The sequence below is a fragment of the Bos javanicus genome, chromosome 12 (genome assembly GCF_032452875.1).
Source record: "Bos javanicus breed banteng chromosome 12, ARS-OSU_banteng_1.0, whole genome shotgun sequence".
NCBI lineage: Eukaryota > Metazoa > Chordata > Mammalia > Artiodactyla > Bovidae > Bos > Bos javanicus.
Window position 1 is genome coordinate 29,199,151 of NC_083879.1, and position 18,205 is coordinate 29,217,355.

Consider the following 18,205-nt stretch of genomic DNA (forward strand, 5'->3'; position numbering starts at 1 on the left):
CCAGGGTGACACCGAGAACCTTCAGGAGATAAACAGCAGGAGCCTCAGGATGAGAAGGATACTGGGCAGAGGCAGGAGTGCAGATGGAGACCTCACACTGTGCAAGTGAGGCCCAGCTTGGGGGCTTAAAAGCTCCACCAGGCAGACAGCATGTTTTGTATAGAGTTGGACAACAGTCCTCGGCCTCGGGGCTAAGTGGAGGCCTTTCTAGTGTCCTGAAATACAAGGGCCAAGGTCTGTTGACGTTTGTCTAATAAATCTACATAATGGTTTACTGTCATGGTGAGAGATTTGGGATAAACTGTGCTATGTGAAAAAAGCAGCTTATAAAACAGTATACTAAATGATTCAGTCTTGTATACATCTATAAACGAAAAAAAGAAATCTGGGAGAAAATATGCAAAAATGCAAACAGTGATAATATTTAGGAGGTGGAATTATGGATGGTTTTTATATTCTTCTATTTGCTTAACTAAATCTTTAAAATTTTCAACATTATCCAGGGAATACTCCAGGCAAGAATACTGGAGTGGGTAGCCATTCCCTTCTCCAGGGGATCTTCCTGACCCAGGAATCGAACCCCAGTCTCTTGTATCTCCTGGACTGGCAGGCAGATTCTTTACCACTAGCGCTACTTGGGAAGCCACAGGGTATTTTATACAAGTTAAAATGTATTACAAATGTATAAATGAGGTGTTCTATAAACATGACATTGGACTTGTGAGGAAAAGAAAAGTTATTTCTTAATTGATTTCTAAATACTTCAAAGTGGATGTACCAGAATCTCTTTAAGGTCTAGAGGAATACCCTGTAGGTTTCACTAGCTACAATATATTTACAAGAATGTTGACGGTCACTAACTACTTAAGACCTTGTAATTACATGTACTCTTTCTATATAGTTACTGCTTCAAGAGTACACCAGAGGTTGCCTATAGTTTTCTTCTTACTTGAGAAGACAACAGATACAGGACTCAAAGGATAACAGATGAAGATTCCCCAGTTCTTGACACCGGAGTGTTGAGTGAAAACGTGCCTTCTGTGTTACTTTCAGTGGATTTAAGTCTACTGTTTTGCTGAGGGGGTGAGGTTCCCACAAGGATTAAGGCTGCTCTGCCTCCCTCCATTTTTAAAGTGCTTGCTCTTCCACTTCTGCTTCCCTCACATCCAGTTACTCTACAGAAGGAAGAAAATATCCATCCAGGTGGAGAAGAGAGGGTTCTAGACGGGACTTAATGGACATCAGTAAAGAAGCTCCTGTGGACCTGTAACAGTGAACAGCTAGGAATGACTGGCTGCTATGGCAATGGGCTAAATCTTTTTTTTAACTTTATTAAGATTGTTTTCAAGTTTTATTTGGCTGCAGCACCAGAATCTTTGAGCTGCCGCATGTGAACTAGTTGCAGCACGTGGGATCTAGTTCCCTGACCACGCACTGAACCTGGGACCCTGCATTGGGAGTGTGGAGTTCTGGCCACTGGATCACCAGGGAAAAAGACAGCAATGGTAACAGGTAACCACTGTGCACTGGGCTATAACGTGCTTGATACTTTATTCATATTCTCTTGCAAACGCAAACTCACCACCAACTGGCTGAGTATAGAAATGAACGAAAAAAAAAGAAAAGAAATGAACGGCCCCAATTACAGACAAGGAAGCTAAGTCTGAAGGGTGTTAAGCACACCCCATGGGAGCATAAAGTCGGTGCTGCATCCCGGTCAGATGCTCCAGGTTCTTCTCTCAGCCTCTTCACTGGATATCAAGGTCACCCAAAGCAAAACAGTTAACCTCTTTGTTGTTCAGTTTCCTCATCTGCAAAACAGAGACAGTAACAAGGTTGACCGCCCAGGGGCTGTATGAGGATTAAACAGCATAGGGAGACAACAGAGAGCCTTTAGCTGGGTATCAGCCACACAGCCCCCTCACTGGGCAATGATGCACTTCTCACTCCATGACAAGCGGACGGCAAGCCCACGTCAGTCTGAGTCGAAGCTCTTTCCACCCCCCAGACACACCTGATATAACATAGCCACTGCTCAAGGGACCTCCCAACCTCTGTTCTGATCCTTTCGATGGGCTGGAAGGTCACTGTCCAGCCACATGCAATACTCACAGAGACAGAGCTTCTACCTCCACTTCCCACAGAGATAAGAAAAACAATGCTGGAGTGGACATGTGATGAGAATTGAGAGCAGATTTCAAACCCTAAACTACTGTTTCAGATAAGTGCACTTTTAAGGCATACAACTAAGGCAGAGACACTGTCTAATGTGCTACTAATACCTCCAAGGGTCCAAACTGTAGCCTTTTATGAAATTTGTTTCTATTGTCTGGAAAAACAAGAGAAGAAAATTCTGATACGTAATTCTGTCTCAAGTGGTTTACTATTGAGTGGTGTTTCAAGGATGGTTTCTGTTGTTTTCTGGTTTTTAGGTGTTTTGTGTGTTTTTTTTTTAATTGGAGTGCAATTATTTTGCAATGTTGTGTGATTCAACCAAATGAATCAGCTATATGTATACATATGTTCCCTCCCTCTGGGACCTCCCTCCCACCCATCTAGGTCATCACAGAGCACTAAACTGAGCTTCCTGTGCTTTATAGAAGGCTTGTTTGTTTGTTTTCCAGTAGTGCAACAAATGAACAAGCAGTCAGTGGATACAGAATTCCAACTTCCCAATTACTTCTGATCTTTGATCTTTGTCAAAACACAAACTACGCCTTTAAGTGGTAGTGATTAATGTATATGTTTTACACTCTGGGCCTATCATGCAATGATCTCACATTTGTACATCAAGGACCAAAACATCTGCTTCCCTCCCTCAACCCCTGGAATGTGTGACCAGGCCACACATCCCATATTCATATCAACCCCTGACATATTTTACGTATGCTTCCATTAGCCATGTTCTGTCATGCTGCCTTTTAGGATGGTTTTATTACGGATCATTATTTAAATGATTATCAGGTTTCTATATTCTAATGTATTTGTCTTATAAGATGACATGAATATTCAGAAAAGTCTTCACTGCTTTCAGACTTGGAATAAAAAAATGACTCTGCTTTCTGTCTGTCCATTCCTCCTCCTCTTCCTCGCTTTTCCTTTTTTATTAATAAGACTTTATTCTTTCAGAGCAGTTTTAGGTTCACAGCAAAGTTGAGGGGAAGGTACAGAGATTTCCCGTATATTCTCTGTCCCCGCACATACACCGCCTCCTTCACTGTCAACCTCACCACCAGAGTGGGGACATTTGTTACAGCTGATAAACCCACACTGACACTTCATAATCACCCAAAGTCCATTATAGTTAATGGTTAACGGTATGGTTCAGCCTCTGTGCTGTCCATTCTGTGGGTTTAGACACACGCATAATGACATGTATCCATCATTATGGTATTTCTTTTTTTCCTCTCCAACGTTTAACACTTATCAGAAATTAATGCAGTATTTGCTTAAGGCCAAAATGTAAATTATTCTCTTTCTTACTGTTTTCTCTTCAAGCTATTGTTCTGTTGTTCTAGCAAGCTTCCTTAGGTAACTGAGTCTTTTTTCAAAAGCTGTATTTTGTATTTGTATGTGTTAAGCTCCCTAAATAATCTGAGTCAAAATCTGTATTTTCTATACCATTATTTTTAGTCTTCCTATCTTACAATCCAATATTGTAGAATTTTAATAATGATCACTCACAATACATTTTTTAATTTGTTAAGGAGAGTTTATCTTCATGACTTCCATTCTTTAAAATTTCAGGTTTGATATCCTTGATTCTTTATACTAAATGATTTAGATATGAAATCACAAGGTATTTTGTGAGGATTTCTATTCATAAGCAATAAGAATCTTGGACCAAAGAAGGATGGGAATACCTGTGTCAACCAGTCAAAGGATATTTTTTAATTCAGCAAGTAATCATTAAGCCCCTGCCATTTGCAGGCACTTTTCTAGGCTCCAGGGCTGAAGAGATCAGCAGGGAGATGCCTCTTTCCACCCACTCCCAGAAGAGAGCAATTCAAATTCACAAAGGTTAAAGTTAGAACATAGTTACCAAGAATAGCTCCAGGAAGGCTGTCCCTTCTCCCCGCAGCCTTCCATAGGGGGTCTCACTTAAGAATCAACACAAAGAAAGAGGTCCAGAAAGCCAAGGACTCCCAGGGATCGCTGACATTGAGTAACACCTGAAAGCAACATTCAGCTTGATGTAATTGTCCATTACATTTCTTGGCCGATTCACATATGTCTGCATATTATCTCATTCGACTGAATATTCCATTTTCACATGGACCTAATTCATGTAGGGAATCAGGTTAAAAGGCCATAAAAGCCTGGATTATGAAATGTATGTGAGGTTGAGACGTAATTCATCACTGGAGTGGATAAACCCAAAGACCATCCTGACCAACGTCAAATCCAGGTCAGCAACTAAGCCAGGCAGAAATGCTTTCGCTGGCCAGTTTTGGCTACCATCACTACTTTAACTAAAGAGTTATGACATCAGTGTGGAAACACAAAGGCAGAGCAGCTGTGTGTTCCAGTGAACACATTTCTGCAACTTCCATCAACACAGATGAGCTCCTACACAAACACAAGAATGATGTGTGCAAAGTCACAGACTAGGAGGAATTGCACGTGGAGGGCTACTGCACAGCTTTCACTACAAAGGAATTACCCTTCTTACATGAAGAGACTGACCTCCTGCTTATGTTTTCATGATTATTTCTTAACATGCATGGTCAAGATTCTAAGGAAAAAGTCATAGGATTCTGAACACGTTATAACCATTAACCAGCCACATAAAGAAAAGTCAAGAGGCTGCCCAGAGGAAGGACTCATTTACTTCACTGTGGGTCCAGACACGCCATCCTCAAACACCCCCGTTTTCATTATTAAGAGCAATGCCTTGAATCTAAACCCAGGTCCATCCCACTCACTGCCTTCTCCATCAGTGTCCTCAAAGCAGACACTTGTCAGTCAGGTATACGTGAAACATTCTACGCTTAGACTTGTCGCCACCACACATCCTATAATTGCCTTCAAATAACTCTCTCCAGTGACATTCTTTTCTGTGTATGTAAACCATCTGCTCATCTGATCGATATTGCCTGCAGCTGAGAAGAAAAGGATGCTTCATGTTATTTCGAGTAACTCACCTTTAGCGATCGACTCCTGAGCACACCACTCACCTACACTAAATTCACTTTCCAACTTCAATTTCACTCTGACAAACAACCTGGGGGCTCAGCCGGTAAAGAATCTGCCTACAATGCTGGAGACGTGGGTTCAATCCCTGGGTCGGGAAGATCCTCTGGAAAAGGGAAAGGCTACCCACTCCAGTATTCTGGCCTGGAGAATCCCATGGACAGAGGAACCTGACCCCCAGTCCATGGGGTCGCAAAGAGTCAAACATGACTGAGCAACTAATACTAACTTTTTCATGCTTCCTGACTCTTACTGATTTTCCAAATCCACAGTGAATAAGCCCCCAATATATAATTACCTTACAGATTTTCAGATCTTAAAGCTGAAGATGTATCTGCTTAAGGGTTCATTTATGTTTTTAGAGACTTGGGTTTTGTCTTTGTCCTGGGTGGTTCATCTTTCATCTGGGGGTCCTCTGGGCAGTGTACAGTCTCTCATTTTTTTGCTCTCTCTCAAGATGAACAGTGCACACCTGATACAGTATCCAGCACAGTCTGACTGTGAGCATGGCTGGACCATCTGGCACCACAACTTGGATTTAATGAATGTTGACTGGATGAGACCATGTGTCACATCCTGAGCTAGGCACCTCCGCATGCTTGGCTGCACCAGAGCTGAATCCATTAGTTGACTATTAAAAAAAATCTCTGGGTAATCAACCAAGCCTTTTATTTTCTGTATCCTGATGTTTTGACATCTCGGGGTGGGGAGGGGGTGCCTTGAGGACCCTGGAGGGAGTGCCCTTCTCAGGCAGAGCCAATTCCTAAAGATAAAAAGACTGGCCTTCCCACAAGCCTTTCATATGCAAACCAGCCGATCCTGAGGCCACACTCCTAACCACCTCCTTATTGGCTCTCTCACTTGGGCCACTCTCTGCCAGCTGTCATCATCAGCCTTTGAAGCTTGGAGTTTAACAAAATGACTGACTCTGTGAATGAAAGAATGAATGAAAACATGCAAGATGGTAGGCAGGTCAAGTTCCCCAAGCTAAGTGGGCACAGATTAACATATTTCATTGATAAGGTTCATTTTTTTCCCCCGCACTTTAATATCTCTGAAATCAGGATGGGTCTTAATAAGGACAGTATCTTAAAATGACTGACAACTTGGCAGTAGTCACAGCACAATCATCATTTCCCTGTATTTGCATCAACTTGGTCACCGCTATTCATTTTGTCATTGCTTCCACTAAGAGGCATCGTTGGCATTGCACGTATTCTGTTAAATTGCCATTTAAATGGCTTTCAAAAAGATTACACCATGATTTGGCACTTAAAGATGTTACTGTGTGTACACCAAGGCAAACAGAGTAGTGGGGTCTAAATATTCTGTTACTAAAGGAAACATTTGTCTTTGTTTAGTGTTTCCACATTACCTTGCAAAGCAAAATCCAAATGCTTAACTAGACTGAAGGAAAACACAGAAGAGAAATCTGTGTTACAGTTCGTAACTAAGACATATACAAACTGATTGCCTATCACACCATAAGCAATGCTACTGAGGTACCAGCAGTAAAAAGTACCACAACTGATGGAAAAGATGAACCTTGAAAGCTGTGAGATGCTAGCATGACAATTTCATGCAGTGTCTTCCTGGAAGACCACTGTTAGAGTGGCAAGTCATAATATAATTGGCAGTACTTTTTTTTCCTCCCTGTATAAGAAAAATCATGCTATGTCCTACATTCTGATGACATTCCCAATTTGATGAAATACAGAAATAAAGATGGGTTGCCAGTTAATAAGAGGTTTTAAAACCTGAATAGAATGCAGAGTGGAAGTTTGTTGACTGTGGACACTTTTAGGTTAGTGAGGTATCTGCGTGCTCCCAACTTCAGGTTGGCTGTACCATGTCAACCATCTGGTACAGTTTTGCAGATCCCCAGTCATTTAAAGAAGTCGGCTTCACTCTTTCTCCCCGCAAATGGTTTCGGTACATTTCCCATTCCGGTGCGAGAGTGACAATGAGTACACCTCATGTTCCACTTTCCCAACTTTAATTAGTGCTGCTCCAGTTTTCCACAGTTTAGAGCTATCAGAGGGGAGGTGCAAGGGCTATCTTCTAGACTGAAACCTCACCACACTGTGGGGGATGGAGTAAAATGATTAGACAGGAGAGCCCATATGAAATCCCAAAGCACGCACACAGGACTTTGAGATGCTGAACACTAGAGTAACATGAGTAAAATGCCAACTACGAGGACAGGCTTCCAGGCAGCATATGGTCACAGCTCAAAAATGCATTTATCTCTTTTTAGCCTTAGTACTGCAAACCATTTCAGAACCAGAGGAGAGTTGAAGACTATAGCAAGGGAGAGAACAGACATACATACAACCCGCCTAGGGAAGAGAAGTGATAAAAGAGTAGCTGTAGATTATAATAAAAGTCACTTTTTTTTTTTTTTTTAAGATATATCTTCAAACTCACTATCACAACTGTGATACCATGTTTCCAGACCCTTCACCCAGGTGAAAACTGCCTCAGTATAAAAGTGAGTAATCAAATCAGAAATAGGTGATCACCTCCGTCCATCACGAAGACAACCAACCAGTCATAGCGTTTCTATACTGCGAGTACATTATCTTTAACAGTGCTGACAACAGGCCACCACACACACGGCATTTGATACTATTGAGAAGGCCTGCTTCCTGCCCCTAGGGTCTTTGGGTGAGTCTCCTTTCTGGTCAGTAGAGGAGAATCCAGGGGTTCCCTGGACGAATACCATCTTCCCCAGAGACCTTGTTTCAGTCTTCCGCTGTAAGTAGGCAGGGCTGTGTCAGGAATTCTCTGACAGTTGGTACAGGAGGGTGAGTGTGTCCCTGTGAACACCACAGGGGAAGCGTGGCTGCCAGCTGGTGGGGTGTACTTATCTGTGCAGACTTAAAATAGACCTGAATGGCTGAGAGGGGAGAAACTGCTCCTTAAGCAGCAGAAAGGGAAAACACTCATCTGCCTTCTGGAACCAAGGTATTAGGAAGGGGAAGGTGTTTATATGTTTGGAGATTGCCATCTGACTTACATCCTGGGTGTAGGGGAGTGGGGGTACTGTGCGGAGCCCATGATGTCAGTCCCTGATGTCAATCCCTGATGTCATAGTGGCTGGGCACACAGTGGTGGGCTCCCAGGAGAAGACACTCCATAAAGGGCTCTGACCCAGGAGGTCAGGAGACGCAGTCTATGTTGCCATGCTGGGATTTCCTAGTATATCATCACACGGATAACTCTCTCCCTAGAGAGTCCAAGAGATAGCATAGGTTAGTGGAAACGAACTCCAGGCAGGAAGTCAAAGACATCCAGGTTCAAATTCCAATCTTGGAAGACTGCAAAACTCTTTAAATCCTAAAGTAGGGGAAGTGACAAGAACACATCAGGGTGACTGTGAGAATCAAAGTTACATACAAAATATCTAGGACACCTGTATGCACTATGAATATGCTGTATATATCGTGTCACCATGGACGAAGGAGGTTTCCTGCTCTTTTGTATGTAAACGTTCTTATGGAAGTGATGGGACCTGGTGAAGGGAGAAACAGTGTGGACCAGAACAAGAGGCCAGTGTCTGTGGCTAAGGCAGTCTGCAGATACTGAAGGTATTATGAAGTTGTCTTATGGTATGAATACTCTTGGTAAGAAATAAAGTACCTGTGAGAATCCACACGTATGATCAGGCTGATGAGAATGAAACAGAATTCAACACACACTTGTCGACATCTGCTCATTTCAAGTCCCTATGATAAACACATGGCCACCTCTACTCCCAGCTACAGTGACGACAGACTGTTCCTACAACCTTGTGTAAAACACAATACTAACTCTATTTCTCTGCATTTGAGGAAGTTTCGTCAAAGCAAATAATCCACATGGAAACCCATCTTTTTCTGAAGGCTGAAACTTTTTCCCATCGTCAAGTGAATCAGTGCGTTCTGTATTCTTTTTTTTTCCCCACCCTGCACCCTGAGAGATGGGCCACAGCTTCTACTCCCGTTCCTGTGCTCCACACCCCAGCACGCTGGAGAAGCCAACTGTAAGCCTAGTGGCATGAAATAAATATTCAAGATGTGACACAGAAGGAATCACCGGCAGCTCCAACACACTGTTCAGGGACCTTTAATTAGAAGGTGCGGGAGACTGAACTACTACCTTCGGCAGAAGCCACAGCAGGGGTGGGGGGTGGGGGGTGGGGGCTCTGGGTGCTTGTCCCCTGCTCCAGTTGGGGTAGGGGGGAATCCCCATCGAGGAATTTCCTCGGGGAAGAGCCTGCGTCGGGAATGCTGCTGGGGGGAGAGTGGATGTGGGGAGAGGTTAGAAAGTGGCCTGGGTTCCCGCTTGCCCATATGCAGGTCACGGGCGTTCCCGGCAAGGACGACCTGCCTCCCCTCTACTGGGGCGCGCCTCAGGGACCCCCGAGTCCGGCTCGGCGCGTCTCAGCACCAAACTTTCTCCGGGAACGAGACCTCTTTCGAGCCACGTGGGGTGGGAAGGGAAGGGGTGGCAGGAGGATGGAGGGCGGCAGGGCCGCCAGCCGCGCCCGGGAGAGAGCCCTCCTCCCTCAGCCCGCTTCCCTCCGCCGCCACCCTCTTCCTCGCGGGGAAAGCTGCCCAGACAGCGCCGCCCCGCCCGGCCCCACCCACCCCGCGCCCCAGCCGGGGCTTCACAAAGCGGCGGGGCCGGCGCTGCGCCGCCCGGGGGCGAGGGGGCGAGCTCCGCGCGGTACCTTCAGGAAGAGGTCGGGACACCGGCGCCTGAGGAGACCCGCCGCATCGCCCGGACGCAGCCGCCGCCGCCGCCGCCGCGGGAGGCTGTTCCGCTGCGCCGAGACCCTGTGCTGGCAGGGGCCCTGCGCCGCAGCCGCCGCCGCCCGTGCTCCCCGCGCCGCGCCGCGCCGCGCTTGCTGTGCCCGGGCTCCGCTGCCCGGCGACCGCCACTGTCAAGCGGAGCCCCGCCCCCTGCGCGCCCGGAGAGCCGCGGCCCTCGGGACGCGCGGCCGCCCGGATTGGCTGCCAGGCCGCTGGCTCCGCCCCCTTCCCCATGGCCGCGCCCCTCCCCGCGTCCGTGGCGCGCGCGGCTCCCGGCTCTCTCCCAGGGGCGCCGCGGAGGGTGCGGTCCCGAGCTGGGCGAGGCTTCCTGCGGGCGCCGCGCGCGAGAGACTCCGCTCCTGGGCTCTGCAGTTTCTCCTTGGCCCGCCCAGGAATAGACACCCACAAAGGGCAGAAAAAGAGAAAACGTTTTCTCTAGGGCCCTTCGCGGGGAAGGCAGCGGCTGCAGCAGTTCTGGTATGAAATCTTAATTACAGGAAGACATGTATTAGGAAGCCTATTGGAATTATAGCCAGAGGGGTTTTGCTTTTTTTTTGTTTGTTTAACCTCTTGCACAGTCCAAACTTCTTTATTTTTAGGAGGAAACTAAATCCACTTCAACAACTTACCCAAGGTCACAAAGCAAGGAGATTGATTTTGTACTTCTTCGCTGAATCAGAACTGCTTCTGCTCTTATGTCTCAGTCGGGCACAGAGATGCGTTCTAATAGTTGATGCTGTGTACACAGTGTAACAAGAAATTAAGAATCCATAGAGACAGAAGGTAGATTAATGGTTGCTAGGGGCGCGAGGCGGGTTGGCGAGTGACTGCTAATGGGTTGGGGTTTCTTGAAGGTGACGAGACTGTTCCCTCAGTTTGTTAGTGGTGATGGATGCACAGTTCTGAATCCACTAAAAACCACTGCATTATATTAATACACATTGAGTGAACTTGTGCAAGCTTCCCCACTACCTGAAGTAGAGTGTTTCTATGAAACCTTTCATAAGCCAAAAGGGCAGAAAGCACAAAAGAATTACCTTGGGGCACATCTTGCTAATGAGCACACAAAATCAATCAAGATAAAGCACAGATGCTCACAGACTTAGTTCAAATCTATGGCAGATTGATACCGAGATGCCCAGTATAGTTGGGGGCAGGAGGTGGAGCTTGACACTGCCTCTGTATACTGCTGCTGCTACTGCTAAGTCGCTTCAGTCGTGTCCGACTCTGTGCGACCCCATAGACGGCAGCCCACCAGGCTCCCCCGTCCCTGGGATTCTCCAGACAACAACACTGGAGTGGGTTGCCATTTCCTTCTCCAGCCTCTGTATAAGCTTGCTGCAAATCGAGTGCTGAGTGCTATTTTTGCCTTTTGCCTTTTACATAAAAGCAAAAACCCTCTTTGGATTTCTTTTGGTGATCGAAAACGGTAACTAATGTGGTTTTTTCATAACAAGTGATACCCAGTAAACTTTTGAAAAGCTGAGGTTACCTGGGAATTACATCTCAGTGCTCTTATCATAAAAAGTCTTTCTTTAAAGGGAACTTTTCATTTACAATTTGTAGATCATGGATTCAGTATTCTTAACCCCTCAATTTAATTTTTTTCTTGTCCCACTTAGCTTAGGGTCAAGTCTACCAAAGCAAGAGTTTCCATATCTTCATCACCATCATAGCTTTGACTCCTGGTCTTGATCTTAAGATAAATTAACTGATGACCGTTCGCAAATGAACATATAAAAACTTCCACAGAAGGATCCACAGGCCAATTCCATTCCAATCAACAGACCCAAAAGATACAATTTAAATGAAGTTCTAGAATAATTTTAAGATGTTCTTATTGACTCAGGAATAAATATTTGCATGTACACATATACATTTGTTCAAAAAGGCTGTGTAATTAAGTACAGTGGATCATTCATAAGTTCACTCACAGGTTCTGTTCCTCTTTCCCTTTGGAATGTGTACTTATAGCTTTCCTTTCATTTTTCAGAGCATCACAGTTACCTTTCTATATTGTATATTATTGGGAGAGATTCCTCCTGGTAATCTCCAGTCCCTCCCCATGCCTCAGGGAATTGACTGGGAGCTCTAAGGCTTTGGAAGGTCTAAGGACCTTAGAGATTTTCTAGTTATGCAGTGACCTCTTCCTGTCTACAGGTTCTGAATCCATGGATTCAACCAAGGACTGATAGAAATTATTTGAAAAAACAATTCCAGAAAGTTCCAGAAAGCCAAACTATTTACAAAGCATTTACGTTGTATTTACAACTATTTATATAGCAGTTACATTGTATTCTGGTGGCTCAGAGGTTAAAGCATCTGCCTGTAATGCGGGAGACCTGGGTTCAATCCCTGGGTCGGGAAGATCCCCTGGAAAAGGAAATGGCAACCCACTCCAGTATTCTTGCCTGGAGAATCCCATGGACAGAGGAGCCTGGTGGGCTACAGTCCTTGGGGTCGCAAAGAGTCGGACACGACTAAGCGACTTCACTCACTCAAAGCTGTTATAAAACTATGTAGACAGTTATAGTGCTTTAGGGAAACACACAGAAACATGTAGTTGGAGTATGTCACAATCCTGTTCTTTATGGGCAGAAATTATGATTGGTGTACATGCATCCATTCATTCACTAAGCCATGTGTCTTTGCCAGGTACACTGACAAGGGTACAAAGATTAATAATACACGATCTCTGTCTTCAATGGGTGCCCACACTGTTAGGGGGCACTTGTTATAATACAATAAGTTGTCACTCCAAGGAGGTAAAACAGTGCCAGGTTTAATCCTGTTGTTGTTGTTCAGTCCCTAAGTTGTGTCCCACTCTTTTCGACCCCATGAACTGCAACATGCAACATCCCTGTCCTTCACCATCTCTCGGAATTTGCTCAAACTCATGTCCATTGAGTTGGCAATGCCATCCAACCATCTCATCCTCTGTCATCCTCTTCTCCTCCTGCCCTCAATCTTTCCTAGCATTAGGGTCTTTTCCAATGAGTCGGCTTTTCCCGATTCAGGTGGCCAAATATTGGAGCTTCAGCATCAGTCCCTCTAATGAAAATTCAGGGTTGATTTCCTTTAGGATTGACTGGTTTGATCTCCTTGTTGTCCAAAGGACTCTCAAGCATCTTCTGCAGCATCACGGTTTGAAAGGATCAATTCTTCAATGTTCAGCCTTCGTTATGGTCCACTTCTCACAGGTTTGGGTACTAAGACCTAAGAAAGGACCTTGGCACAGTCAAAGAGAGACTGGAGTTGGGTGTCTTAGTGACAGCTGATGTGGCCCAGGGTGGGAAGTGTGGCAGAAAGTGAAGCTGGACAGTTACTCCCAGGACAAAATATCACGGTGGATCAGAACTCAGTTCAAGAGGGACAGCTTAATCAGAAAGTGAAAATTTGAATTTCTCTGGGTCTTTCTTATCCCTGGTATAGTGTGCAATTTTGGTGAATGGTCTTACTCTAAACCCAGTTCCATCATCTTGTTGGAGCATCATAGTACCATTAGCTGGCCTTTGCTTCTACCCTTTTAGCACACAAAGGGCTTTCCTGCAGTTTCTCCTGAAGGTGGAGCGGTGAGGGGATGCACTCAAGACCTCGTGGATTCTGAATAGTGGAGCTGGGACAGAACTCCATCACTGAACTCTTGAGCTAAGAAAGCTTTTTAAGCTGCAGAGAATGAAACTGTTTTTACACTTGGAGTTGATCTACTTTTTGATCAGGAAGTAGGACTATTACAGGCCCTAAGAGGGACAAAGAGAAAGAAAGAAAAAAAAAAAAACAAAACAGCTACTGATCCCCTTAGCTCCTTAGTTGGGCCTATTCTGGATAATCCTGGATTCCAGGCTTTATTTAAAAAGTGGCTCAACAGTTTGAAAACTGGAGGCTACCTACATGTTTTGTCATGATACAACTGTCAGCATACCAACAGCATTTTCTTTTCCTCCACCTTTTCTTTTCCCCTCATGGGATTGTGGACACCTTTTGCAAGCAGGTACTGTTATTTGTGAATTTCCTGATTTCCCCTCCCCCCACTCGCATCTCCATTTATCCTTACCCTGTCCCCTTCCCCACCCCCATCCCTACCATTGGAGCCCAACAGGCCCTCAATGAATGTTTAAGTGCTCCATGTCATTCTACCATCAAAAAGGGTATCATTTTTCTTTTCTCACTAATTGTTTATAGCACTGACATACTTTATGAAATTTGAAAATTAATTGGCCCATATAGTATGTACGCTCTGGAGTTCTGGGGTATAGTTGTAAGAATATTAGCGAATCACATTCCACACTTTAATAAACTGTGAGTTGAACTCTAAATCTAAATGCCTGAAATTTAAAAGTTAGTCTCAGTCTAGGAAGGCACAATATTAATATTTTAACAGTAAATAAGCTAAGTATTTGAAGCAGAATAATTTTCATATTTGTTGTAGAATTTTTTTTTCCTTCTGAAGAGAGAATTTCCTAGTGGTTTTAAAGAATCTTTGAAATCTTTTCTAAATCTCCTTTGCTTTTCTTTTTCTTTTTTCAGATCATCCTTTTAGTCTCGTTTTTATCGTTCACAAGACTGTGATATCTAATTAACACTGAAGCATTACAAGTCTCTTTTTCATAAATCTCCATGCAAAAATCTAGGGAGTCCACAAGAATGAGGGAGAGCTGGTTTCCCTGGAGTCTAAAGCTGGGGGGAACCAATGAGAAGGCTGGAAACATTCCCCCTGCAGGAACAGATGTTGCCCTCCCCGAGGAGTTAGGATGTGCTGCAAGAAATGAGATAATGAAAATAAGCAAACTGCTTTGTGAATGTTATCAAATATCATCAGCCCCAGACAGATAGCTCCCTAAATAAGTATCCTTTACTGATAAAAATAAAAAGCTGATGAACATGACAGTTTCCCTAATAGTTTTAGGAAAAAAAGTGCTTCGCACAAAAGGATTGACTTAATCAGAGGGCTTCCCAGGTGGCTCAGTAGTAAAGAACTCACCTGCAAATACAGGCGATGTGGGTTCGATCCCTGGGTAGGGAAGATACCCTGGAGAAGGGAATGGCAACCCACTCCAGTATTCTTGCCTGAGAAATCCTGTGGACAGAGGAGCCTGGCGGGTTACAGTTCATAGCGCCTCAAGGAGTCAGACACGACATAGCAGCTAACACTAACACAACTGACTTAACTGGACCACATGGAACAAACAGAGTGTGGGAGTAGTCCTCAAGAGGAGGGAAGAGGTGCAATTGGAGGGGTTCAGGGGGTTGTCAGCCATCATCTGCCCCCAAGCTGTGGCTCAGCAGCCTTCTAAGCAGCCTTCCTTCGTTCCAGGTCACTTGGCAGAGAGCCACTGGGACAGTGACTGCCTCTGCCCTTGGGATATTGATGCGACCTGCTTCTATGGGAGAAAAGCCAATCAAAGAGGGAGGGAACATGTATATGACTGATTCATGTTGCTGTACAACAGAAACCAACACAACATTGTAAACCAATTTTCCTCCGATTAAAAAATAAATACAAAATACAACAACAACAGCAAAAGACAGAGGAAGCCAGCATGTTCCCCTGCTGAGTGGTCCGCTCAATGCTGGTGTGTCCAATCAGCTAGCCAGGGGTCCCCCTTTCTGTTCTAGGAAAATTAATATATCTTATGACAATATTTCAGGAAAGGATACATGCAGACGGTGACTACAAACGTTGGTAACCCCATGAAAAAGAACAATTTTGTAGGTATTGTGAAAATTGTGAATTAAAAAAAATCAAAATTAATGCTACCGTTTATTGCATACTTTTAAAAGTTCACAGTGGGGACCCATTCCTTGGGCTTCCCAGGTGGCACAATGGTAAAAGAATCCACCTGCCAATGCAGGAGACGTAGATTCGATCCCTGGGTTGGCAAGATCCCCTGCAGAACGGAATGGCAACCCATTCCGATATTCTTGCCTGGGAAATCCCATGGACAGAGGAGCCTGGCGGGCTACAGTCCATGGGGGTCACAGAGTCAGACACGACTGAATGACTAAGCACATCCTTTCCCTAGCTGAGAAAAGAGCACAGGATCCTGTCTGGATGATCAGGGGAAGGTCATCATGATAGGGACGGATTCTGAGCTGACAGTGAAAGATGAGTGACGAACAGTAGTCTGAGGATGGGAAGGAGGGAAGAGCACTCTATGCTGAGTAAACAGCACCTCGGAAGTCCCGGGCAGGCCAACTTGACGCAGATGAAGTGCAGACGGGGTGCGTGTTTCTGTTCATCTAAACTGCTCCAACGTTCTCTGCCTGCGTGTATGACAGATCCCCCACCTCCACTTCCAGGAAAATAGCTTTGTACTTGAGAGAAAAGAAACAGGCTTGAAGCAACTTGGCTGTTACCATAGAGAATAAGGAAATAAAAAATTTTCATATTATGTAAAGGGAAAGTCAAGCATGATATGTAATTATTCAGAACAAGCCACTAAAAGGGCTCTTCAGTACAATAAAAAGGAATAGCTATCCCAAAGGAAGCTACTGTTTTGACATTTAACTGGGAAGCCATCCAAAAATTTAGACTAGGATTATAGCCCTTGACTTTCTTTTGGAAGACATCTTAGTGATTATTCAGAGAAGCTGATGTTTGCAATTCTAGTTACCTTCAAATGATAATAAAACAAAACCCAAAGGAGGCATATGGAGAAGATTGACAGTGAAATCGTTCCTTTTTAAATTGACTTGAAGCATTTTTTGATGTAGCTAAACTTGTCTCAAAAAATGAACTCATCCTTTTTACTTCTTAACTCTCTCTTTTTGATTTCTTTTAAAAACTACTATAGCCAGGTTGTCTTTGACCACTTAACATGGAAACAATCATGTTACTCCTTTCAAAGGATGTAGGTCTAGTTATGAAATGAACTAGAGGAGCTCTGACATTGGTGGTGACTGCAATAGATGGAGGGCTGTCTCAGGACTGGTTCAGGGTAAGTGTTTTCTGGAAGATTTGAATCACCTAAGCTAGTTCTGCAGATTTGGTTCTCATTTCCAGCTAGCACTTCACTGCTTTTATCAGGTTAAAAGACACCTGACTACTGGAAGAACCATGTATATGTTACACTATATATAACTAACAACTGCAATGTTTTCAGTTTTAGGTTGGTTCCTGAGGCCTTGTGTTCTGCAACCCTCAGTGTGATTTAAAAATCAGATGGATGCTGGGACCTCCCTGGTGGTCCAGTGGTTGAGAATCCACCTGCCAATGCATAGGACACAGGTTCGATTCCTGGTCCAGGAAGATCCCACATGCAACGGAGCAACTGAGCTCCACTTAGTTGCTTAGACCTAACTAAGCCATTATGTCACAGCTACTGAGCTCAAGCACTGCAGCCACTGAAGCCTGAGAACGTAGAGCCCATGCTCTGCAACAACAGAAGCCACTGAAATGAGAAGCCCTATGCACCATAACTAGAGAGTAACTCTTGCTCACTGCAACTAGAGAAAGCCTGCACAGCAAGAAAGACGCTGCTGCTGCTGCTGTGCTGCTCAGTCACATCTGACTCTTTGCAACCCTAGCCTGCCAGACTCCTCTGTCCATGGGATTCTCCAGACAAGAATACTGGAGTAGGTGGCCATGCCCTCCTCCAGGGGATCTTCCCAGCCCAGAGATCGAACCTGCGTCACTTATGTCTACTTGCACGGGCAGATGGGTTCTTTACCACTAGCACCACCTGGGAAGCCCAATAAAGACCCAGTGCAGCCACAAATAAATAAATAATAAATTAAAAAAAAACCAGATGGACACTTGTTAACTAGACAGCGTGGAGGGCTCACGTGAAGACTGGCCACCTGCAAGGGCCTGGAAATGCGACGATCAGGGCAGATCCACCTCTACCCCTGCGCAGAGTCTGGAAATCCCCGACAGCAAGCGTCTCCCTTACTTCAGAGAGCGTCTCCCTTATTGAAATGAAATCAGGTGAAACTATACTCAGCAGCCACCTTGAAGACAGAAGTGTAAATTACAGCTTGAGGGATGGGAATGGACAAGGGGAGGGAGATTCCCACCTGAGTTGGAACGTGGAGATTGAGAGACTGTACTGAGAGGATCTGGATTGTTTTCAGCACATTTGCAGAATTATTCTCAGCTTCCATCTTGCACACAGCTCACCCTCTGCCACTCTGTGGGTCAGGTGTGGTTCAGCGGACGTGTCCTTGGGTCTGCCTGCAGACATCAGAATTTCTTGTGAAATCTTTTATGTATTTCA

General features: G+C 44.8%; 1 protein-coding gene across 2 annotated transcripts in view; it reads right to left on the reverse strand.

Moving 5' to 3' along the window:
* Positions 1–10,605, reverse strand: part of LOC133258337 (spidroin-1-like) — a 99,765-nt gene extending 89,160 nt beyond the window's left edge. Inside the window, exons 1-2 of one of the 2 annotated variants that reach the window (XM_061434826.1) lie at positions 9,908–10,599; positions 1,525–1,811 (exon numbers count right to left, since the gene is read on the reverse strand). In XM_061434826.1, coding sequence (XP_061290810.1) covers positions 1,783–1,811; positions 9,908–10,223 — 345 coding nt within the window. In that variant the 5' untranslated portion in view covers positions 10,224–10,599 and the 3' untranslated portion in view covers positions 1,525–1,782. Of the gene's footprint in view, positions 1–1,524; positions 1,812–9,907 lie in introns of those variants that run through there. The other variant, XM_061434827.1, reaches the window with a different exon arrangement.
* Positions 10,606–18,205: the final 7,600 nt, after the last annotated feature.